This window comes from Phyllostomus hastatus, unplaced genomic scaffold (assembly GCF_019186645.2).
Source record: "Phyllostomus hastatus isolate PE091 unplaced genomic scaffold, TTU_PhHast_1.1 phas_contig_17, whole genome shotgun sequence".
Lineage (NCBI taxonomy): Eukaryota > Metazoa > Chordata > Mammalia > Chiroptera > Phyllostomidae > Phyllostomus > Phyllostomus hastatus.
In genome coordinates this window covers 21,820,163-21,843,744 of record NW_025333664.1, presented here as the reverse complement: position 1 = coordinate 21,843,744, position 23,582 = coordinate 21,820,163, and the positions used below count along the sequence as shown (strand labels likewise).

Sequence of the window (23,582 nt, the reverse complement as noted above, 5' to 3'; positions counted from 1 at the left end):
CGCCTGCGCGCAGCCGGCCGCCCAGCCGATCCTGCGGGGCGGTGCGGGCTCTGGCTGACGCGCCGGCGGCCGCGGCTCCTCTCGGTTTCACCACCAGCCGGGGCTCGGGCCGGGGCCCGGGCCCCCGGGACATGACTTCCCGGAGTGCGCAGGGCGACAGCCCCACCTCCAGTCTCCCGGACAGAGGCGCGGAGACGGCAGGTACGGAATCCGGCCGGGGCGTCGAGGAGTGGCCTGCGAGGGCGGCCTGAGCGACAGGGGCGACCCTGGGCCGGGGACAGCTGTCGGAGGAGCGGGCCCCGGAGCAAGGGGCTCCCGACGGGCCACGTAGGGTGCGCCCAGGGCCGCGGGCAGGGGTCGGGACGGCGGGAGAGGAACAGGCTGAAGAGAAACAGAGCCTAGAAGCGGGGGATCCACGGACGCTGATGAGACCTGAGAAACCGTGGTGGCAGAACTAGGTCCCCAGCGGGAAGGAAGGGGCGGGGACGCTGCGCCTGTCCTCATCGCGTCTGAAAGGGAGAATCTGGTCTGGGAGAACTGAGGCCAAGCTTCACCGCCGTCCTGACACCGTCGGGCCACGTCCGCAGACTCCTGGTGCCGCCTCCCTAGTTGTGCGGCAGGTTCCCAAACTTCATTCATCTGTCGCCGGCTTGATTTGCGTGGTGTGCCTGACCACCTATTTCTTTTCATAATTACCATAAAATCCGGCCCTTTAAAAGTGTACGGTTCAGTGGTTCTTAGTACTTTCACAGGGCTGTGCAATCGTCAGCCCTAATTTCAGAACATTAATATTCCGAAAAGGAAGCCCATCACTCCACACTCCCCAGTCTCCACAGCTCCTGGCAGACACTAATCTACTTTATGTCTCAATTCTGTTCCACCTAGTTTAATGTTATTTAATTGTGTAAAAAGCAATTTTCTATTTTGATATCGTTTAATGATTGTTTCATACAATTATTTCTGTGAAATCATGGTTTTGCTGTGTGCTGTTTTCACATATGTTTTACATACAAGACATGACAGTTAAAATTTTTCTTGTTTACTCTGTACCAAGTAAAATCATCTCTGTCCCCTCTAAGAAGATTGAAGCAGCTCTCCCACTCTTCCATCCTCTCATCGGCGGTGTCCATGATGTTGTAGAACCAATCGACATGTTCAACCCACATATTCTGATGCAGCACTTGATATCAGATGTTTCTCTGGGCTCATTTTCTGTTGTCCCCCCTTTCTCCTGTGCTAGTCCTGGGTGGAAGTGGATCTCACGCATACTACTTCCCCTGGCCCTTTGGCTTTGTGGCCCTTTGCTGGTGTTTGGATGACCTCTTTCTTCATGGCCTGATAGTCAGTGAGTGCCCCAGTGGTGCGGGTCTGGTGACCTGGGGTAGCACAGCTATGCCGACTTGATGTCCTGGTTTCCTTGATTTTACTTCTCTGGATGAATAGGAGGAACTTAGAGTATTTTTGGAGAATTAACAAAGTTACTAACTCTAGCAGTTCTCCTGTGTAGAGTTCATGATTGAATCGGTTTACTCTTCAGAATATTTTTTTGCATTGTTAGGGTAAAGCCGTCATTCTTAATACGCGCTTGTCTGTATGTTTCAAGTAACGAATCTGTGCTAAGTCTGGTACAGTTAGTTGAAACTAAATAGGACCTTCAGAAACAGAAGCTACTTTGTCTTACTTTTTTTTTAATGGGAACCTTATTCAGAAAAAGGTAAGGCTGTACTCTCCTACTGTCTTTCTCTGGTACAGATATTAAGTTCAAGGACTAAAATTTTTTTAGTCCTTACTCAAGGATATGCTTATTGATTTTAGAGAGAGGAAGGGGGGCAGAGAGAGAATCATCCGTGTGAGAGAGGAACATTGATTGATTGCCTCTCCTGTGTGCTCCGACTGGGGATCAAACCTGCAACCTAGGCCTGTGCCCTGACCAGGAACTGAACCCATGACCTTTTGGTGTACTGAACCACACTCCAACCAACTGAGCCACCTGGCCAGGGCTCAAGCCTAAAATTTTAAGTTAACTTTCAGTGTCAACATCTGGAGTTCAAGGGGTGAGATAGGGGTGGTGTCTGAGGGGATATCTCTCTCCCTCTCTCTCTCTCTCTGTGCCTCTCTGCCTCTCCCAGTGTTTTGACAAAGGCTAGCACTGCTCAGTTTGAGTCTGACTTTTGTTTAAAGACCTCAAAGCTTTCTTGATATGCAAGCTTAAACCGAATAAGTATGGAATTTGGTACTCTCACATAAGATTCCATTACAGTGTACTCACATGTAGATCTTTTACCTACTATAAGCCATTAATATGTATTTTGCTGATATGGAAAAACTTTTAGAGGAAGCATAGCTAGTGTTCATCTTTAGTCATTGTCATATATATATATACACACACATATATGTTTATGTGTATGTATATGTAGTTTCCCAAACCAGGTGCTTTTGGAGATGCGTGTTTCTCTGAGGAGGCAGAAATCTCCCCCTGGGTTCTGTAGCCGGGGTTGGGAAGGCTTTGAGACAGCACCAGGCTCCGTCATCTTTATCTGAACTGTTAAGAACTGCTGCTTCAGTGCCCCTTATTAAAATAAGTGATTGTTTTAATGGAGAGCCGGCCAAGTAGTGCCTGTATCATTTTTTCTCTGTGTTGAATGAATCGCTTTTCAGGCACCGGGGATTTATTTATAGCAGTGTCTTACATTGTGCAGCCAGCTGTAGGGTAATCATTTCGTCGTGGTTATGGTAGCCAAGACCTCTTGCTGCAAAGAATTTGGAAGGTGTCAACTTTGGGACATGTGATACATCTCTTTCATAAGTGGGGCCAAAGGAAACTGGGGGAGAAATGATTCGGGGAGACTGAGGTCGTGGACACGCTACGTCCCAAGGACATGTGGGCTTCCCCCCCGCCACCCCCTGCCAGGATACAACGTTCTCACGGCCGGAAGTGCGTGTCCCACCCCCAATCCATCTACAAAATTTATCTTAAAATAGGAAGTAAGTAAGCATGAATTGTAATATTTTCCTGAGTATCCCAGAAGTAGCTCTGTGATTTTTCTCTGAGGTGAAGAAGATATGTGTGAATTAGTTTCAGTTGAGACTTTACTAACATTTTCTTCCTCACTGTGTAATCTAGCAGTTGACCTTACCGCCCTGTAATTTATATATCTCTAGCTCACTTGACTTTCCTGTTTTCTTCTCCCTTTTTATGTCACAGTGAGAACTTATATATTAGGTGTAATAAATATTTCTGTATGGGGGGGCACACTTAAGGAGCGCCTTCCTCCTCGGCCATTAACACTTCATCGAAAATGGGGTCGATGAAGGTGATATTGGGTCCCGAACAGACAGCAGCTAAAGTTCACATTCCAGCAGCATCCCACCCTGGGAAGTACCAGAAGCTTCAGAAAAAGGCCAAAGAATCTACAAATCTGTAGTCCTGTGCCACACAGCGTTTGGGTCGGTGATGGACCACGTATATGAAGGTGGTATCACAACAAGGTCTAGGTGCACGGTGGGCCGTACCACCCAGGTTTGTGTAAGTGCACTCGGTGATACTCGAGCAGCAGCAAAACTGCCCGACAGCACCTTCTCAGGACACAGCCCGCTGTCGGGCAGCCCAGGACCCTGTTCAGGGTTGCACCGGGATGGCAGCGTGGGGAAGGCGATGCCGTTTATCACAGGCCAGTGTTTCCAAAGGAACAGTAGCTAAGCTCATTTTTTGATTCTGTTCTGTGTACATTGCGTCCCCACAGGGCACTGAAAACCAGAAGATAGTAGTAAATTTTGAAATGCAGGACTAAGAATAGAGTTAGAACAGAGTGTTAAGAGAACTGAGCACTGGAGCTGTGGTTTGGGTTCAGAATTGGTAAAAACTCCGGCAGATTATTTACCAAAACGTAATGGAAATCCAGCTGATGGCAAGCAGTAGTCCTTTCTCCAAGATACAAGCCACGGTTTCCCTTTTCCCCAGATTGCTAAACAGCTTACTTAGGAAGAGGGGCAGGGTGGATATACGTCTAAAGAAATGGAGGAAATTTTTCCACACTCTGAGGTAGATTAACAGGATTTCTAAACATCTGCTTGCCTCAATCAGTATTCATTTTACCATGAAAGGATTCTTAATTTGTGGCATGTAGAAAATACAAGGAAACTCTGAGAAAAAAACATTACAGGCTATCTGGTACTTTATATTTGTCATTGGAAATTAATTCAATTCCTGCTGCTATCTGGTCTCAGTCTGTTCCATACAAAGTCTGCTCTGCATCCTGCGTGTCTGCAATCCCTCTTTGAAAACTCACAGCCTTCTCTTCCAGAGTGGGGCCCTGTGACCCGGGTGACAGCCCTCCCTGTCTTTGCTTGGCTGTAGAGCAAAGCCCAGACTCTCCCATAAGCTACGTTCACTGCAGTCCTTCAACTCTGCCCTCTCTCCCTCTACCTAACACCTCAGCTTTACAGAATTGTCTCTGTGTTTTGGGGACATGATGTTTTTTTCCTGTGACAAGGTCTTCGGCAACACTCTTTCATCTCCCTGGAATGCTCTCGCTTCAACCACTCGTCCGAGTGCAGAGCTTTCTTTAAGAAGGTACCAGAGCATATTCTTGGTGGAGCCTTTCCAGGTTGCATGAGAAGCAGTCATTCTTTTGTCTGGAGTTACATAATTCTTCAGGATTCCGTTATATCATGTGTAATAATTGTTTGTGTCCATCCCTACTGTGAGCCTCTCCAAGGCTGGGAGGGAGTCACATTAATCTTTTCTACTTTTCTTTTTAAAAGCGAGAGAAAGGGAGGGAGAAAGAGAGGGAAAGAAACATCAATTGGTTGCCTCTTGTAGGTGCCACTGTCAGGACCCAACCTGCAACCCAGGCACATGCCCTGACCAGGAATCGATCTGGTGACCTTTCACTTTGTGGAATGACACCCAACCAACTGAGCCACACTAGTCAGGGCTCAAATTAATCTTTTTGCCCATGTACAGTGCTTACTACGAGTAGATGTTCATTAAAGGATGGATTGATAAATCAATGGCTAGACTAATGGACAAGTGGATAGATGGATGGACAGACAAGCAGACATATGGATGGACACACTGAAGCCAAGAGCTTGACACACCTTGTAAACAAACATTTAACTAATTAGGTGTTGCGCTGACAGAAAATTGGGACTTAATTTTTATGATTTCTAGATAGAGTAACCATGTAATTTAGCATCCAAGCTGGGACATTTTTGAAAGTACAGGTCGCAGGAGGGGTGTGCGATGAACAGTTATGCCAGGATTACAGGCGTGAACCAGGAGCCTCTCAGACAAACGGAAAGAGATGGTCACTGTACTAGGTTACCGAGGAAAAAACAGTGTAGCCGGGAAAACAGGTCTTCTTAGGTTCAAAGTCACCTGTGTTATTTTCCTGTCTGCACCTGCGGTTGCATATGGCTCCAGACCAGCTGACCTACATGTCACAGCTGTCATAGGCAGGTAACCAGGACCATCAGTGCCAAGTTTCATTTGTGTTAATAACATGCAGTTTTGTCATGGAAACAGTTTGTGGACTGTTGCGTGGAATACGAAGTTATTGAGGAAAGCCGCTTAGTGTCCCTTCTAAACCTAATGTACCTTTCGATATTCGTCTTCTGTAAAGCCTGCCTTCTAATGTTGTCGTCCACCATACATGTCTCCAGTGCCTTACACCCAAGTACGTGCTACATACATGTTTTTAACGGGTCCACCTGCTGTTAAGTGAAAGGGCCTGTGTGTCCTGTCTCCCGGTGTCTTTCCTGCTCTCTCTCCCCAGCCTCTTGACACCCTCCTTTTCCTCTTTCAGCTTCTCCGCCCGGCCTGACCCACAACATGCCCTGAGCTCTCGGTGTCTGCACAGTCTTTTTTCTGGCAGCTTCAGTGCACCCCTTTGTGACACTCTTTTATGGTGCCCCGTTTAACTTCCCTTGTGTTTGCCATTCCTAAACTTAGATGTTCTGCATGAAAACTCTTAAGAACCTGTTACTCCATTATTTTAAATAGAAAAAATTGTAATAGGATAAACATCAACCACAAATTCTTGACTGGTTTCCTAAAGAGTATTCTAAACACAGTAAAATGCCTGTGTATAAATAACAAACGCTCACATAAGGATGTGAGAAGCTTAAAACGTCGCTTCCTGATCGCGGTGATCAGCGCGGCCCTCGCTCTGGGTGCGACGTCATGCCCTCTCACCGCCCACGCTCGAGAGCTCCAGCGAGCACACGCTTTTGCCCTCTGACTTGGAAGTGTTTCTAGGACTCTGATGTTTTACCAGTAACTGGAAACTTGCGGTTTTGTTTAAAAATGTAGTGTTGCATTTTGGTGGCATACATTTTACATTTTTCCTCTCTAAACCACAGGAAAAAATTATATGAGAAAGAGATATATGCTCTAAAGCTTCATACTAAGAAAGAAGAGGCATTCTGTTAGGAAAACATCAACAGTAACTGTTAGATATGTCTAAGTTTAGTGAGCATTTATTATCATTATAATTCCTTGCTGGTTACTTACATGATATATTTCCTTCCTGTTTTGTACATTACGTGCTAATTAAATATCTAATTGTGCTAATTAAATATGTTGGCTTTAAATATACCTACCTATACCTCAGACCAAATTAGGATATTGAGCCTGGAAGAAAATGTACACGTGCTGGGTATGTGCCTAATGCACCCCCACCCCCACTTTCCGTTTGCTTGTTTCTGCAGGCTTTAACGGGAAAAGGAAGAAGAAAGTGGCAGAGATATACCAGGCTCTGAACAGCGATCCCACTGACGTCGCTGCCCTCAGACGCATGGCCATCAGCGAAGGGGGGCTCCTGACTGACGAGATCAGGCGAGAAGTGTGGCCCAAGCTCCTCAACGTCAGCACCAGCGACCCACCTCCTATATCAAGTAAGGGGGTGCTGTGCGGGGAGCTTACTTGGGAGGCAAGGGGAAAAGAATTCCAGGATCTCTGGTGTTTATGCTAATGTCACACTAAAAGGAGATGAGTAGATTTAAAGCGCCGAAGAATGTGATTGGGTCAACTCTGAATATAAGTCCAGACTAATAAGTAAAGGTTTATTCAAAAGTAGAACGAGCTTTTATTAGGTAGTTATGTAGGGAGCTATTACTGGCTAGGTGGCTAGGTAGGGGAGTTCATTAAAAATGTGCACTGCAGTCTGTATTCACTCAGAGGAGTCTGCATTTCAACAAGCACTCCACCTAATTCTGATGTATGTGGACTACATTGTGAGAAACATTAGGCTGTGGGGAAAAATAATATCTTTAAAAAACATAAAAGATTTTTTACTGGAAGATACTATGATTGTTTTGAATTCTAAAAGTCTATAATTCTGTGAAAAGCTGTTACTTAACAAACCCGCAAGGGCCATGGAGTAAAAGGAGTTCCTTGGAATAGGGCACAGAATACGGACGAAAGTACTGCAGATGCCACCCGTTCACTCCACAGACATTTATTGCTTTTCTGCCATGTGTGGCAAAGCCCAGCTGCCGGGGATGCTTTCACTTATTTGGTAGATCCTGGTTGTGTTCCTGTTGTGTGCCAGATGCTGGAGATGGTTGCAACAGCCTCCGCCCGTGGAAGGTCACAGTGTCGTAGGACAGCTGAGTGGGTGTTAAGTTACCACTTGTTATTATCTTTGAAACTGACCGCCTCGGAGCAGCCAGCTTTCTGTTGGAAGGAGAGGGCAGTGTCATGTTTACGCTCTGAATCCTGAGATGATGTTCTTCTACCGGGCTCCAGGTCCCCCGGCTTTGTAAGCTGGAGTCCGTGTGGGGGTGTTTTGCACAGTCTCTTCTGGTAGCTTTTGATTTTGGTCTGTGAAGGAGCTGTAGACTTGTTATACAGCACTCAGCTGGGGTTGAGGTGTGACTCAACCAACTGAGCCACACTGGCCAGGGTGGAAATATTACCACTTCACAGATGTGGACTTTGAAATTCAGAGCAGTTACCCAGTGATGCCACAGGAGGCCCCTGGCCTCTTGACTTCTCCTCTGCTGCTGTGTCCACCTGACTCCGTGACCCTCCTGGATATTGTGACCCCTCCTCTTCTGGTCAGCAGGACTTGCATTGAACATGTTTGTAACTAAACTCGGGATTCCTCTCCAAACATTGTATTTCGAGTCATATTCTCTTTAGGAAAATGCAGGAGTGTGTCCTCCTTGGCTTTGGGCTAGAACCAGAATGTTTCACTCCTGATCTGGCTTCCCTGACGTTCCTATGGTGACGTGTTCCTTTTCCTCCAATAGGGAAAAGCCTACGAGAGAGCAAGGACTACCAGCAAGTGCTTCTGGACGTCCGGCGGTCATTGCGGCGCTTTCCTCCTGGTGAGAAGCTCTCTGTCCCAGTTGCACTTACCTTGTCACATTGGCACCTGTCCTGGAGCTTCCATCCCAGCACACAGCGGGACCCAACATGTGCTCCCGGTCCGCCGAGTCACCTTTCAGTTCCTCCGTCACACTCAGACCCCCACTGGGAGCCTGAGCCAAAAGTGATTTCTCTTGGCCTCGAGGTGGTGACTGGAAGCAGAGGTTTGTTCCCCCGCTTCCAGAGCTGCGGAAGAGAATAGGAATTACTAGAGCCTCCGTCTGGCTTTAAGGAGCAGATTGGTTAGGAAGCAGATACTGACAAGAACTAGTGATACCTCCTCTGATTGGGCTTATAAGTAGTAATATCTTGCATATACATATGTTGAATTCCTTGGGCTGGAAGGGAGGTCATTCCCTCATGTTCGAAGTCTGTTTCTAAAACTGCCTCCCCATTCCAGGAAGAATGAGAAGAATGACTGGTGTCTGCATTTTCACAGTGAAGGAAATTGGGCAACAAACCTCATTTTTATGACCCATTTCTCTTCCATTGGCAAGTCTGCCTTTAGGGACATAAAGAGAGAATTGCTAAAGGGAACAAGACCCTCTAAACCAGCAATGTGATTTGCACCTGGTGTGCTGCAAGAATTTTTAAGGGGCAGAGGGGGCAGAGCATCTCAGCGCAGTCCCTGAGATGCCAGTGTGGACAGCCAGCGAGGCCTGGGAGCAGGGTGTGCAGGGAAGGCAGGGGCGGCATGTAGCAGGAACCACGGGGCGGTGGTAGTGTTCGCCAAGGATGCCTGCTCCTGGAGTTATGTCCCCACCGAGAGCTGTGAGGTAGACAAGTGCCACGCTGAGCTCTTGTGGGACACCTCAGGTTCCTCTTAACCATGACAGTGCTGGCTCTGGCCTATCCTGACTCAGACACTGCTCATGGGCTTTGACATTAGCAGGCCGAAAACACTGGACAGTGTCCTCTAGAAGTGGCAAAGAGAGACTCAGGAGTTTTGCCCCAGTGCCAAGGTTGTGCTGCTTGACTGTAAACGGGACATGCAGGCCGACCTGGCCACACCGAGGGAGCTGTTCAGGCAGTGGCTCATGCCTGTTACGCATGAGCAGGGCACTGCTGGCCAGGCAGGTGGGGGCCGTGTCCTGTGTGGAGTGATCTTCCCGGCCCTCTGAGCTCAGTGTCAGGGATGTCTTCCATGTGGCCACAGTGGCCTCTGGGGTTCATGGCTGTAGGTAGCTGCGCTGTACTGACTCACACTGGGGACTGCAGTGATCCACTCAGCTGGCAGGACAGCCAGACCAGAGGGACAGGACGAAGGCGAGATACGCAAGGATTGAGCCGAGAGTTGCAGGCTCATTTGAGGAGCCAGGGAGGACAGAGTGTCAGGAGGGGTGGTGGAGGGCACAATTGTTTTCCTGCCTGCACCCTGGCTTCCTGACCGCCTGGCTGTGGCTGGGACTTCAGGGCAGGATGAGTGAGCAGTTCTCCGAGGCAGGGGACCCAGAGGAGGAGGGTGCCACCATTCTCCATGTCTACATTCCCCTCCTCTCCACAGGAGGTTGAGGGAGCCGGCAGGGCAGACATCTGGGCCGGGAGCTAGAATGGGGGGAAAGCAGGTGGGGAAGCTGGTATCAAGCAATGACCTTGGTTGAGTCTCAGTGTAGGAAGGGTGCTTTCCTTCCCCCACCACCCAAGTCCCCATATCCTGGTCCTGGTGTCCTTCCCTAAGAAACGTGTCCATTCCATGACCTTCTCTTTGCCCCTTCTCTCACTTCTACAGCTGTTCTCACTCATCCTCACCTCCAGGCAACATACACTAAATTAAAAGGCAAGTTGAACCCTGGCTGGTGTGACTCAGTGGATCGTGTGCCGGCCTGCAAACCAACCGGTCCCCGGTTTGATTCCCAGTCAGGGCACATGCCTGGGTTGTGGGCCAGGCCTCCAGTAGGGAGAGACAACCACACATTGGTGATTCTCTCCCTCTTTTTCTTCCCATCCCTTCTCTCTAAAAATTAATTAATTAAAAAATAAAAAGCAAGTTGAGAAGCCATTCCCTCCATATATCCACCAGTGCTAGCTCCTCCTTCTCTTTCCCCAGCAGTCCCCAAATGAAGCCCATGTCCATGGGGGATAAAAAAATTTTAAACACACAATACCTGACTATTTAGTCAAGGGCACTGACCTCTTTTCCTTTAGATTGTCAAATTGGAAAAATGAAAACAGCCAGTACAACAGTAGCCATCTGGTGTGAATGAGTTAAAAGTATACCTATTTTTTGTCAGATCACCAAAAAATCGAAAATATTTTTTGGTGTGCCACAGAATTTTAGCAATTACTTTATGTGTGCCATGAGATGAAAAAGGTTGAAAATCGCTACTGTAAATCCATTGCTTCAGTCTTCCAAACCCATGATTTGGCTTGAATTTTTTAAAAAAATATTTTACTTATTTACTTTTAGACAGAGGGGAAGGGAAGGAGAAAGAGAGGGAGAGAAACATCAATGTGTGGTTGCCTCTTGCGCACCCCCCACTGGGGACCTGACCTGCAACCCAGGCATGTGCCCTGATGAGGAATTGAACCAGCAACTCTTTGGTTTGCAGGCTGGCACTCAATCCACTGAGCCACACCAGCCAGGGTGGGTTTTGTATTTTAAAGGGCCTTTATTCCTACTCACATCTTTGCCTCCTGGAGAGGTTTAGTGGTTTTTGTATAGCCAGTGGCCTGCCATCTTGGTTTTTAATTTTAATTTTTTTATTTACTTCTTTTTATTGAGGTATAATTGACATACAACATTATATTAGTTTCAGGTGTACAACATAATGATTCAGTATTTGTATGTATGCATCTTGGTTTTAATGAAAACATACACCCATGGTCCAATCCCCTTTTTCTATCCTGCTCCTTTGGTTTTTATTTGTTTTTTTAGTAACTTTAACTTAGGCCTCTGTGTCGAAGATAAACTTTTTAAAAAGAAATCTACAGATTCCAGAAGTAGCTTTTTGAGGTAACACATGGCTTAGTGTGGACTTTGTCAGCTTCCGCCATGGCATACCGTGGCCAGGGCCCAAAAGTGCGGAAGGTGATGGTGCAGCCCATTAACTTCATCTTCAGGTCCTTACAAAACAGATCTCGGATTCAGGAGTGGCTTTCTGAGCAAGTGAATGTGTGGATAGAGGGCTGTGTCATTGGTTTTGATGAGTGCATGAACTTCATATTAGATGATGCAGAAAAGATTCATTCTAAAACAGAGTCAAGAAAACAACCAGGTCAAAACATGCTGAAAGGAGGTAATAGTGCTCTGCTCCAAAGTGTCTCCCCTGGAAGCGACTAGTGAAGTGAGAAACTGAAGCAGTACAGTGTGTGTTTTCTAGGTGTTCTTTGTTGGGAGCAGAGTTCTTAAACATTCATGTCATGTTGATTACTGTTGATTACCCTTATGTCATTACCAGATGACAAGAAATGCTTTGGGGTTGTTTTTATTAACAACAAAACCAGAAATCTATAGTGACATTTATTTTTTGCTGTTTTTTTTAGAAAATGTTTTCTTTTTCCATTATAGTTGATATTCAATATTATATTAGTTTCAGGTGTACGGCATAGTTGTGAGACATTTATATGACTTAGGAAGTGACTTCCCCAATAAGTCTAGTACCCACCTGGCAACGTCCGTAGTTACTACAGTATTATTGGCTGTAGTATTCCCTGTGCTGCGCTTCCCGTCCCTGCGACTGTTCAGTAACCACCACTTCATACTTCCTAATCCCTTCGCCATTGCCACTCAGCCCCCTGACACTCCTCTGTCTGGCAGCCACCAGCTCATTTTCGTATCTAGGAGTTTGCTTCTGTTTCAGTTGTTCATTTATTTTGTTTTTTGGATTCCACATATAAGTGAAATCATACAGCATTTGTCTTTCTCTATTTGACTTATTTTACTCAGTATATTACCCTGTACAGCATAATCCATGTTGTTGCAAATGGTAGGATTTCATTCTTTTTACGGCCAAGGAATACCCACCCGTTGTGTGCATGTGTCCCACATGTTCTTTCCCCAGTCATCCACTGATGGGCAGTTAGGTCGCGTCCGTGTCTTGGCTGTTGTGTATGAAATGTCCTTCATTGTCTCTTGTTACAGCCTTTGTTTTAAAGTCTATTTTGTCTGATACAAATATTGCTACGCTAGTTTTCTATCCTTTCCATTTGCATGAAATATCTTTTTCCATCCCTTTACTTTCAGTCTCTGTCTTTGATCTGAAGTGGGTTTTGTTGGTTCTTATTTTCTTTTCCATTCAGCCACCCTATGTCATTTTTTTTTAATCCTCACCTGAGGACATGCTTATTGATTTTAGAAAAAGTGGGGTGGGGAGAAACATCAATATAAGAGAGAAACATCAGTCGGTTGCCTCTCTTAAGTGCCCTGGCTGAGAACTGAACCCTTGACCTTTTGGTTTACGCTTCAACCACCTGAGCCACACCGGCCAGGGCACTCTGTCTTTTGATTTAATCCACCAAAAGACACAGGTGTATACTTATTGATAAATGGTAGGTATGTCGTTATTGTCATTACTCGTGTTTTTGGGTCTTTTTTTCTTCCTCTTCTTAAAGAAGTTCCTTTAACACCTCTTGTAATACCGGTTTGGTGGTGATGAACTCCTTTAGCTTTTTCTTGTCTGAGAAGCTCTTTATATCTTCAGTTCTAAATGATAGCCTTGTGGAGTAGAGAAGTCTTGGTTGTAGCTTCTTGATTTTCATCACTTGGAATATTTTGTGCCAGTCCCTTCTGGCTTGCAAAGTTTTGCGGAGAAATCAGCTGTCTTATGAGAGTGCCTGTGTAGGTAACTAACTGCTTTTTTTCCCTTGCTACTTTTCATTTTCTGTCTTTGTTTTTGATCTTTGGCATTTTAATTATGATGTGTTGTGGTGTGGGCCTGTTTGGATTCATTTTGTTTAGAACTCTCTGTACTTCCTGGACTTGAATGTTTATTTTCGTCACCAGGTCAGGGAAGTTTTTTGTCATTATTTCTTCTAAATAGGTTCTTAATCCCTTGCTCTTTCTCTTGTCTTTCTGGTGCCCCTACAATGTGAATATTGTTATTTTTGATGTTGTCCCAGAGTTCCCTTAAATTATCCTCATTAAAAAATTTTTTTAGCCCTGGCTGGTATAGCTCAGTGGATTGAGGGTGAGCTGCGAATCAAAGACTTGGTGGTTCAATTCCCAGTCAGGGCACGTGCCTGGGTTGCGGGCGAGGTCCCCAGTGGGGGCCACATGAGAGGCAACCACACATCGATGTTTCTCTCCCTCTGTTTCTCCCTCCCTTCCCCTCTCTTTAAAAATAAATAAATTAATTAATTTTAAAAAAGGTTTTAAAATTTTTGCTGTTCTCCTTTTGTGTTTTCTGCTTGTTTTTTAAATCACTGATTGGATTCTCTGCTTCATCTAATCTGCTGTTGATTCCATCTAATGTAGTTTTCATTTCAGTTATTATATTCTTCATTTCTGACAGGTTCTTTCTTACGTTCTTTTATCTCTTTCTTGAAGTTCTCACTGAGTTCATCTATTCTTTCCCTAAGTTCATTGAGCATCCTTATAACCAGGGTTTTGGAAACTGGAAACACTGTGTATCTGGTAGGTTGTTTGTCTTTATTTCGTTTAGTTTTTTCTTTTTTTCTGGAGTTTTGTCCTATTCTTTAACTTAGGACTTTTTTTGTTTAATTTTGTTTTTTTCATCCTGTCTTTTTTTTTTTAAGATTTTATTCATTTATTCTTAGAGAGAGGGGGAGAGAGGGAGAGATACATTGATGTGTGAGAGAAACTGATTAGCTGCCTCTCATTGGTTGACTGGGGACTGAGCCTGCTTCCCAGTGTGTGTTCTGACTGGGTGTTGAACCGGCGACCTTTCACTCTATGGAGCAATGCCCAACCAGCTCAGCCACACCAGTCAGGGCTGTTTCCTCATTTAGGCTGCCTCTCTGTGTTTATTTTTGTGTGTTTTGGAAGATCTGCTACGTCTCCCAGTCTTGGAGAGTGACCTTATATAGTAGGTGTTCTTTGGGGCCCAAGGTGCGGACTCCCTGGTCACCTGCGCTCAGTGCTCCTGGGGAGTCCCTTGTAGAGGTGGTGTGTGCCCCTCTGTGATAGTTGAGCCTTAACTGCTGTTGGCACATCGGTGGGTGGGACAGAGCCCTAGACCGACTGGTGAGGACTGTCTGTGACTGTAGAGACACCCTGTGGTGCAGGGGCTTCCCCGCCCCCCGCCCGCCCCCCCCCCCCCCAGCCCCCGGCAGAATTCAATTCAGTGGGGCTCTGGTGCCTGCCGAGTCCACCCTTTGGGTATGTCATTTGTGTAGCTAATTGGGTGATGCTCATTTGTGGTCTGAAGCCAGCCACTGGCTGCTGGGCGTATTGGCTCTGGGACCTCTAGGGCTTCTAGGGAGGGGCTCTCATGCAGCCCCAGGTCAGCCACTGCCTGTGCCCAGCTTGGGGTCACTGGGTAGCAGCTACACAGCGATCTGCAGCTGCTAGCTGCCAACGCTGGACTTGGAGGTCGCTACCACTAATGCTGGAAGCTGCTTAGCAAGAGGTACAGGGCACACTGAGGCTAGTGGCTGCTTAAGTGGGGTTTGTGGACCTTTGAGAGGTTTTAGGAAAGTCGACAGCATGGGCTGAGGCCAGTAGCTTGTGAGAAAATGCTTCTGAAAGAGGTTCAGGCTGAGGCATAGGTGGGGTGAGGCAGGGTCTCCCTATTCTGCTGCTGTGGAATAGACCACCTAGTACAGATGCCTCCCTTCACCTCCCGCCCCCCCCACATTTTCCCTCTGAACCCTTTATTCCTCTTTTATTTACATAACATCCGTCTATGATATTCTTTCTGTAGGCCAAACTTTCCATGTGGTTTAGTATTGTTTTTGCTTTCACATTCCTCTGAGCTCAGCTGACCACTCTCTCATCCTGAACTTCAAGCAGAGTCTAATGTTTTCTGGTACTGCTTTTTGACCTCACCTACCCTTCTACTGGATTTACTTCGTTTTCTTTTTTAATTTTATCTTTTAAAGTGTGCCCTTTTGAGAAGCAGGAGGGAAAATATGGGCAAGAGATGAACTTTGCTCTCACTTTAAACCCGTCATTCAGTTTAATCTGGGCCCTTACGTTAGCTGCTTCTCTCACAGGACCTGTTTTTAACTGAAAAGGCTAATGGTGCAGGGCAAGCTGTGCCGTGTGCCGTTCTTCTAACGAGGTTCGAACGGCCGGGACCTGGCGCTTGGACACTAAAAGCGGGCTATCCGAGGGGCCGCACCGCCCACCGCCAGGCCAACTGCCTACTCAGAACGAGCGCCCAGGACGGCTCCTCCTCTCCAACCGCGTCTCTGCCCCCAGGGGACCGTGTCTCCTGTGGCGTTTAGTTCAGTTTAGAGGGGAACGTGCAGTTAATTTGTTTTTATTTTGTATGATTTCATACCTACAGAAAAGTTACAAAAATAGGACAAAGAATTCCCCCCATACCTTTTACCCAGATTTTCTTATATGTTAATATCTTACTATATTTGCTTTCTCTCCTCCATGTACATACACATAAATTTTTTCTGCATTGTTTGAGAATAAATTACAGACTGTGCCCCTTTGTTCCTAAATATTTCAGAGTGTATTTCCTAAAAAAACAAGGCTCTTATATCATGACAGTGTCCTTATGAAAATCAGTAACAACATTAAAACACACTGCTGTCTAGTATGCACATTTCACTCAGATCCCACCATCTCCCCCAGGAGCGGCCTTCATAGGAGGAGGAAATACAAATCCATGCAGTTCCCATTCAGACACCACGTCCCTAGCCTTCCTTAACCTGGAATAGTTCCTTTGTATTTCATGACAGGCCAATTACTTTATACAATTTCCCTCAATGAGAATTTGTTGGGTATTTTCTCAATATTAGACTTAGGTTTATACATTCTTGATGGGAGCACCACAGGTGTGATGCTGAGTTCTTTTCGGTGCGTCGCATCGGGAGGCGCATGCTGCCTGTGGCCCTGCTGCCGCCCGTGGCCCTGCTGCTGTGGCGACTTAGCCAAGAAGGTGTCTGGGTTCTCCCGCTGTAAGGTCACTAGTCGGTGGCTCTCTTCTGTATGCCACTTAATTCCTTCATGTGTGTGGACCCTGATGTGTGTCACTAAGATGCAAACTTTCTCTGAGCCCTGACCATTGTGGCTCAGTTGGTTGGACATCACCCTACAAAGCGAAAGATCACTGGTTTGAATCCTGGTCAGGGCACATGCCTGGGTTGTGGGTTCAGTCCCCAGTCAGGGTGTGTATAAGAGGCACCTGATCAGTGCTTCTCTCCTTCTTTTTCTCCCTCCCTTCCCCTCTATCTAAAAATAAATAAATAAATAAATTTTAAAAGCCCTTTCTCTGAAAACCTATTGCTGTTTTCCTAACTTCTGTGTCACTAGGCTGCTTGCCATGTTCAAGTGCATCTCCTCCCCCCACCCCCAGGCATGCCAGAAGAACAGAGAGAAGGGCTCCAGGAAGAACTGATCGACATCATCCTCTTCATCTTGGAGAGCAACCCTCAGCTGCATTACTACCAGGGCTACCATGACATCGTGGTCACGTTTCTGCTGGTTGTAGGAGAGAGGCTGGCAGTGTCGCTGGTAGAAAAATTATCTACTCACCACCTCAGGTACCAGCGCAGAGGGACAGAAGACTCAGGCATCCCTCCCCAAAGTGCCCCTGGGGGTAATTCCTCAGCCCATTTCCTCATCGGTGTTTTCAGCGGTTTGAGCCCCACCCACCCCCACCCCGATCTAAGTGTTGGGGCTGACCAGGCTGATGGAACTGACTCCCTCTAGGGACTTCATGGACCGGACAATGGACAACACCAAACACATACTAAACTATCTGATGCCCATCATCGACCGGGTGAACCCCGAACTCCACGACTTCATGCAGAGGTACGTATGTGTCCGTGTGCACACACGCCTTCTGCCTTCCGTCGCCTTTGTTCCTTCCTCACGTGTCTAGCCCGTCATCGTCTTTCATTGGTCACTGTCGGGTTCTTCTGAGTCGCCCTTTCCTGCCACCAGTTCCCTGGAGAATTCAGTTCTGTACAGAGTCTCAGAGCACTTTTTGAGTGCTGTGCTCTTTTGGGGCTACAAGACATGTGACAGCCATGCCCTTGAGGAGGTTATGTCTAGTGGGCAGAGATGGACGAGGTAAGTGTGCCAATGTGGACTTCAAGATTATTGCTGCAGAGGAAATACAGAGTCTTGCAGGATCCAGAGACAAGAAAGACAGGCCCTCTGTGGGTGGTATTATTTACCAAGTACCAAGGAGGAGAAAAAATTTCTTTACAAATCTCATATGATTTTTTTTCTTCTTATTTGAGTTAGAAATGTGTCTTTGGCCAATGCCTGTCTTTTTAATTTTTTTGATAACAGCTATGTCTTCCCTGGCTGGTGTGGCTCAGTGGACTTAGTGCCAGCCTACAAACTCAAAGGTCGCCAGTTCAATTCCCAGTCGGGGCATATGCCTGGGTTGTGGGCCAGGTCCCCAGTTGGGTGTGTGCGAGAGGCAATTGATTGATGTTTCTCTTGCACATCAATATTTCTCTCCTTCTCTTTCTCCTTCCCTTTCCCTCTCTCTAAAAAATAAATAAATAAAATCTCTTTAAAAATAGCTGTGTCTTAAGATGCTTCTCTTCTCATGTTAACTAAAAAATTAATAAGAGTTATGTTTTCAAGCCTGAGAATATGTATCTTTGCCCCCAATAGGGTAAGACTTTCTCAGAAGGAAAACCATGACATCATTTTCTGTAAATGGACCCTTCATTTTCCTGTAGTAGGCATTTGTTGGCCATTAGGAGATCGCCCAGTGAAATAAGGGACCCAGGATCCTATTGTAGCGTTAATGGCATGACGGTAGATCCATTTTAAGGACTTCGAATTTTGTGAGGAAAAAATGCTGAACTCCTAGGTGGCTGAATTTTCCAGAAAGCATATTTCCCAGTTGTTTTCTTCTCATAGCACTGAGGACAAAGAAGGCCCAGAAAAAGGGAAGGGATGACTCAGCAGGGAACCTAACATCTGGATTCCCTCGTTCCTAGTGCCGAGGTGGGGACCATCTTTGCCCTCAGCTGGCTCATCACCTGGTTTGGGCACGTGCTGTCTGACTTCCGGCACGTCGTGCGGTTATACGACTTCTTCCTGGCCTGCCACCCTCTGATGCCCATTTACTTCGCCGCCGTGGTAGGTACCGACCCCGTGCCGGCAGCTCTGTCGTTCTCCCTCAGTGGAAACCTGGTGGTTGCGAGGAAGGGTGCAGAGGACAGCACTTCCCAGGCTCGGGTTCCCCGGGCGCCACTCTGTGCGGCGGTGATGGGGAGCATCACAGAAAGATACGTTCTGTGGGAAAACGAGTTTGGGAAGTGCTGGTTAAACAAAGACAAATAGATCTGCTTATTGCTTGATTCCTCCGAACCTTTAAAACGCTCACCCGCATTGTGAACTGTGTGTTCCCATTGACACCTCCGGGAGCAAGTACAAACGGCCAGCTCCGGTGTGGTGTTATGACAGAAACCGAGGTGGCCAGGGGGTACGAGGGCACCCCAGTTATTAGAGATGTTACATCTGCCAGTAACACACGCGTGTTACTTCGTCGGGGCTGAGAGTGGGGCGGGCGGTGAAGGTGTGAACTCATCGGTGCTCTCCACTGCTCTTTGAAGAGAGCAAGACCATTCTTTCCACTGTTTTGAACCATTTTTTTCTGTGCTGGAGCTCCAGGAATCTTCCAGTAGTGTCTCTCCTCTTCTTCCTCCTAAAAGAATCTCCTTCATTTAATTGGTCAGTCTTTCACATCAGTGGGTGCAAGTCCACCTCGAGCAGGAAGGGTCAGCCAGTAGGAAAAGCACTCAGATTTGCACGTTATTACTTCCTAAGTGGATACGAGACTGCAGCAAACGTTTGGGGTGAGCCCTGTCTGTTACCAGTTTAAGTTCATGTCAAAGGAGAATGAAATGCACGTGGCCAAGGCCTTGTACGTTCTGGTCCCTGATGCGAGGCCCCGCTCTCCACAGATCGTGTTGTATCGAGAGCAGGAAGTCCTGGACTGTGACTGTGACATGGCCTCCGTCCACCACCTGTTGTCCCAGATCCCTCAGGACCTGCCCTATGAGACGCTGATCAGCAGAGCCGGAGACCTCTTTGTTCAGTTTCCCCCATCTGAACTCGCGCGGGAAGCAGCGGCCCAGCAGCAGGCAGAGAAGTGAGTGAGGCCAAGCCGCTGGTTGAGTGGGGGTGTTTGTTAGTGAGAGGGAGTGACGGGCAAGGGTGCCGGTGGGGCAGGGCTGTGGGGGTGTGCCCAGAGAGCTGCACTCGTGCCAGCAGAATCCCTGCTGGAGTTCCGATGGGTCTTTATGAAGAGCTTTCTGAGTGGTGGACAGCCCTGCCTTCCGCCTATTTAATCTGGTTTTCCTTTCCTCCTCTGTTTCTTTCATGTTATTTCCTTCTTGTTCTCTTCTCCTCCTCTGCAGAACGGCAGCCTCTACCTTCAAAGACTTTGAGCTGGCGTCAGCCCAGCAGAGGCCTGACATGGTGCTGCGGCAGCGCTTTCGGGGACTTCTGCAGACCGAGGAGAGAACGAAGGACGTCCTGACCAAACCAAGGACCAACCGCTTTGTGAAGCTGGCGGTGATGGGGCTGACAGTGGCGCTCGGCGCGGCCGCGCTGGCCGTGGTGAAGAGCGCCCTGGAGTGGGCCCCGAAGTTCCAGCTGCAGCTGTTCCCCTAGAGGCCGGGGAAGGTGCTTCCTCCGGCGTTACTCCAAGGCCTCGCCCTTCCGCGGAAGGGTGGGAATGGGTGGAATGTCCTTTATTAAAAGGGTTTCTGTCAAGGGTTTTCTATTCCTACCAGCCTTCCCGGCCTGTCCATGGTTTGCCTTCGCCTCAGAGGCCAGGAACAGAGCCTGTCTGACCCTGGGCACAGGCCCGGGTGTAGAGCTCTTCCCCTCACAGTGGGCTTCCGAGTGGGCTCTCCGCTGCCGCCTCTTGTGTTGGAGGAAGTGGTTTGTTTGTTTTTTTAAGCTCCCAACTGCCTTTGGAACCTACTAGGCCTGGTCACTGGGGACCCTTTTGGCTGCCTAGTAGTAAGATGGAACACTGAATGCCCGCCTCAAAGCTCCTCCTGTCCTGTCTGCTCTGGCCGGACGAAGAGGGAAGGAGCCACTGCCAAAGAACTCGGACAGCGGCACGAAGGCGAGGGGCAGAGCAGGTCAGCCCAGGAACAAGATCCGCCCTTCTTAGGAGCCGCTCCGTCAGCTGGTCAGAAATCAAAGGGACACGTGGGAACTAGGTTACTGGGTGAAGCCTGCTGCTTTTCAGCCTAGAGGTCACAGGTACTGTAAATCAAGTGAGAAGAAATGTTGAATACCAGGGCCCAGACGTAGACTGGCTTTACCTGCCCTTTTTTTCTGCCTGTTCTCTTCCACAAGCCACATGAAGTTGCTTATAGAAGACAGTTTTTAAAAATATTTTATTTATATATTTTTAGAGAGAGAGGAAGGGAAGAAGAAAGACAGGGAAACATCAATGTGTGGTAGCCTCTCGCACACCCCCTACTGGGGACCTGGCCTGCAACCCAGGCATGTGCCCTGACTGGGAATCGAACCCTCGACCCTTTGGTTTGCAGTCGGGCGCTCAATCCACTCAGCCACACCAGCCAAGGCATAAGACACTTTGATTGCTATTTTTAGAATTATGTAACACCCATCACATAAAGCACCCTCACTTTAAAAATAATAGTTCCTGGAAAAAATTAGTTCTCATCGGAAGGATGAGCTTCAAAGACCCTGCAGTTTCGTTGTTACTCAATTATTTAACGTTTCACTTCAGCCAGAGTGGCTGTTTGTAAACAGCTCCGCACTTCCAGAGCGCCCATTCGTGTCTGCCTTTGCTGTTTGCTTCCGGTCGCCGTCTGTTCCCAAATAGGCACCCATTCACTACCTTGGCTTCGTTTTGGGGCTTATCTTCCTAACTGCTGGTCTCTCCTTCCTGGTTGGGAGTGCCAGTGGAAACGTTCAGCACCCAGAAGGGGACAGACCGCAGCCTGAAGAGTGTGGTCAGGGCCGGCCACAGCCGGTTCCCTGCACCATGCCGCCTGGGGGCCCTTCCGGCCCAGGGAACAAGATGGGTCATTCAGTCCTTCTGGGACAGCTTTTCCTGTAAGTGAAGCCAGGTTTGTTTTAGATTAATTCTGGCTTGAAAAAAAAAGTGCCTTTTGCTTCTTCAAAGAATTGGGGTTGTATAGTACGAAGCAGCCATGTACTTTCATTTTCCTGGTCTCTCTCTGGCACTGCTCCGTCTTGACAAGTGTTTCAATGTGAACGTGCCAGAAGCACTCCGCCCACCACACCCAGACCCCCACGTCCTTCCCGCTTGCTCTCCATGTGCCGAGCGGAGGGCGTTCAGTGTGCCAGGCAGTGGGGAAGCCCAGGGAGGTTAGGAGAGGCGTCTACACTAAGTCACACTCGGCACTTTACAACAAGACGAGCTCTCGGTGAAGGGTCTGCGGCAGGGGTCCCACCTGGGGTGGGCGTGATGTGGATGGGTTCATCTGGGAAGTGGCAGATACGTGGTGACAAAGGTGGTTCTTTCAGGGTCCAGAGCTGACGATGTGACAGGTGTCCCCAGGCTTCTCCCTCAGCCAGTCTGTCCTCTGTCGCACACGGACAGCCGCATTGCCCCCCGCTGCCGCGGCACCAAGCCGTGTGTGAACCAACATCGAAGGGGTTGGTGGGGGGTGGGGAGGAGAGCACGTGGCCAGGGTCCCGGGGCCACAGCCCTTCGGAGCCCGGGAAGCAGGTGGCATTTGCTTCTGTTGTGACCTAAGAAGGAGCAAGTTCATCCGTTTTATAGCTTTGCTGACATCAGGATTCGCCCCATCGGTGAGAAGAAAACAATCTTTTTACCTTCAGGTGGTTTACTGTTCTGTAAAGAATATGTGTAAATATTTTGTACAGAGCCCTATATGAAATACACAGCCATATGTGGTTACTAATCTCCTCTCCTGTCGTTCTCTCCATCCACCACTTGTCTGGAGGGGAACCCGGTCTTGGACACCTGGCCTTGGTGCACCCCACCTCCCGCCCCTGGCCTGCGACCGTGTCCGCGGACTCCCGGGCAGCCTTGCCTTGCCTGGAGAGCCGGGACAATACCTGCAGCCCTGTTTCCATTTCACCTGCAAGAAGTATGACCTACACACCCCAGCTGGCAGCCGCTGGGTGCCGCTAGTCAGTCAAGCAGCACAAGGGGTGTGGGATGTGAACCAGGGGTGATCTTGGCTATTGCTCTCACCGTGTTCTGGGGATGCCGTTTCTGAGAGCCGACATTCGCGTCTGGACCTGGACCAGAGCTGGGTGTGACCGCCGCACTGCCTCCATGTGGAATTTCTGTCCACAAAGGAGCTCTGAGAGCTTTTTCTTGCCAGCCTTTTCCAACATCTTCACACTCCCAGCTGTTGGGTAGCAGGAGCCCGGAGTGATGCCAAGTGCCTGCTGCCTCCACCCCACGGATGGGCCGGTCACGGGAGCAAGAATCCATGTCGTCTGGGATGTTGAATGTTTCCCTGGCCGAGAGGGGAGGGCACCCAAGGCTGAGCTGGCACCACAGCTCCCTGACCTTGTTCCACCACCGTAGGCCAGCTGCCCGAGCTGCCCCGAGACCTGCCTAGTGGAGAACACGGGGCTGGCCAGGGCACCGCCCTGTGTCTGGGAGCTCTGCCTCGGAGCTGCATTGAAGGAAGTTTGGGTGGCAGGCACTGGCACTTTTGTAAGAGTTGATGGTTAAGTAGGGGATTTTGAGAACTGGGACACTAAAGGAAAGTTATATATGGCATAAGAAATGTTTTGTCCCCAGTTCACCTGAAATTCTTGGAATTTCCTGCTGAGTGTCTTTTGTTCATGATTCCCTTTTGATCCCACCTGAGTTCATGCTAATGGGGTGACACAGTGGGACCCCCAGGTAGCCTCAGAGTGGGGCCGGTCACCAGAAAGGCCAAGCAGGAAAATTTCAGTCTGATCCACGGACCTCCAAGGACGTGAGGGGAGGCTGGAGATGGGACTCTACAAACTCTTCATTCAGGGACTTGGAGAGCTTCCGGCGCGGGGGTGGGGGGTGTCCAGGGAGGGCTTGGGAGACCTGCGTCCTCTCCCCGCACCTTGCAGAATCGGCAAACAGGTGTTTTCCTGAGTTCTGAGAGCCCTAATAGCAAATCACTGAAT

At 48.2% G+C, this 23,582-nt stretch overlaps 2 protein-coding genes across 2 annotated transcripts; both read left to right on the top strand.

The window, feature by feature from the left end:
* Positions 1 to 22,360, top strand: TBC1D20 (TBC1 domain family member 20). Its single transcript, XM_045832678.1, has 8 exons — positions 1 to 201; positions 6,712 to 6,897; positions 8,257 to 8,334; positions 16,807 to 16,993; positions 17,163 to 17,264; positions 18,416 to 18,557; positions 19,385 to 19,572; positions 19,841 to 22,360. Exons 1-8 carry the CDS (start codon positions 132 to 134, stop codon positions 20,094 to 20,096), a joined length of 1,209 nt encoding a protein of 402 aa, XP_045688634.1. The 5' UTR covers positions 1 to 131; the 3' UTR covers positions 20,097 to 22,360.
* Positions 11,367 to 11,654, top strand: LOC123814936 (small nuclear ribonucleoprotein E-like). Its single transcript, XM_045833090.1, has one exon. The coding sequence runs from the start codon at positions 11,367 to 11,369 to the stop codon at positions 11,652 to 11,654; it is 288 nt and encodes a 95-aa protein (XP_045689046.1).
* Positions 22,361 to 23,582: the final 1,222 nt, after the last annotated feature.

What these genes read in the sequence shown, in the direction of transcription:
- TBC1D20 (XM_045832678.1), top strand. Translation starts at nt 132, where the DNA reads ATGACTTCCCGGAGTGCGCAGGGCGACAGCCCCACCTCCAGTCTCCCG. An exon ending in CCATTTACTTCGCCGCCGTG is followed by an intron (nt 18,558 to 19,384) that starts GTAGGTACCGAC and finishes CGCTCTCCACAG; the next exon opens with ATCGTGTTGTATCGAGAGCA. An exon ending in GCCCAGCAGCAGGCAGAGAA is followed by an intron (nt 19,573 to 19,840) that starts GTGAGTGAGGCC and finishes CCTCCTCTGCAG; the next exon opens with AACGGCAGCCTCTACCTTCA.
- LOC123814936 (XM_045833090.1), top strand. Translation starts at nt 11,367, where the DNA reads ATGGCATACCGTGGCCAGGGCCCAAAAGTGCGGAAGGTGATGGTGCAG.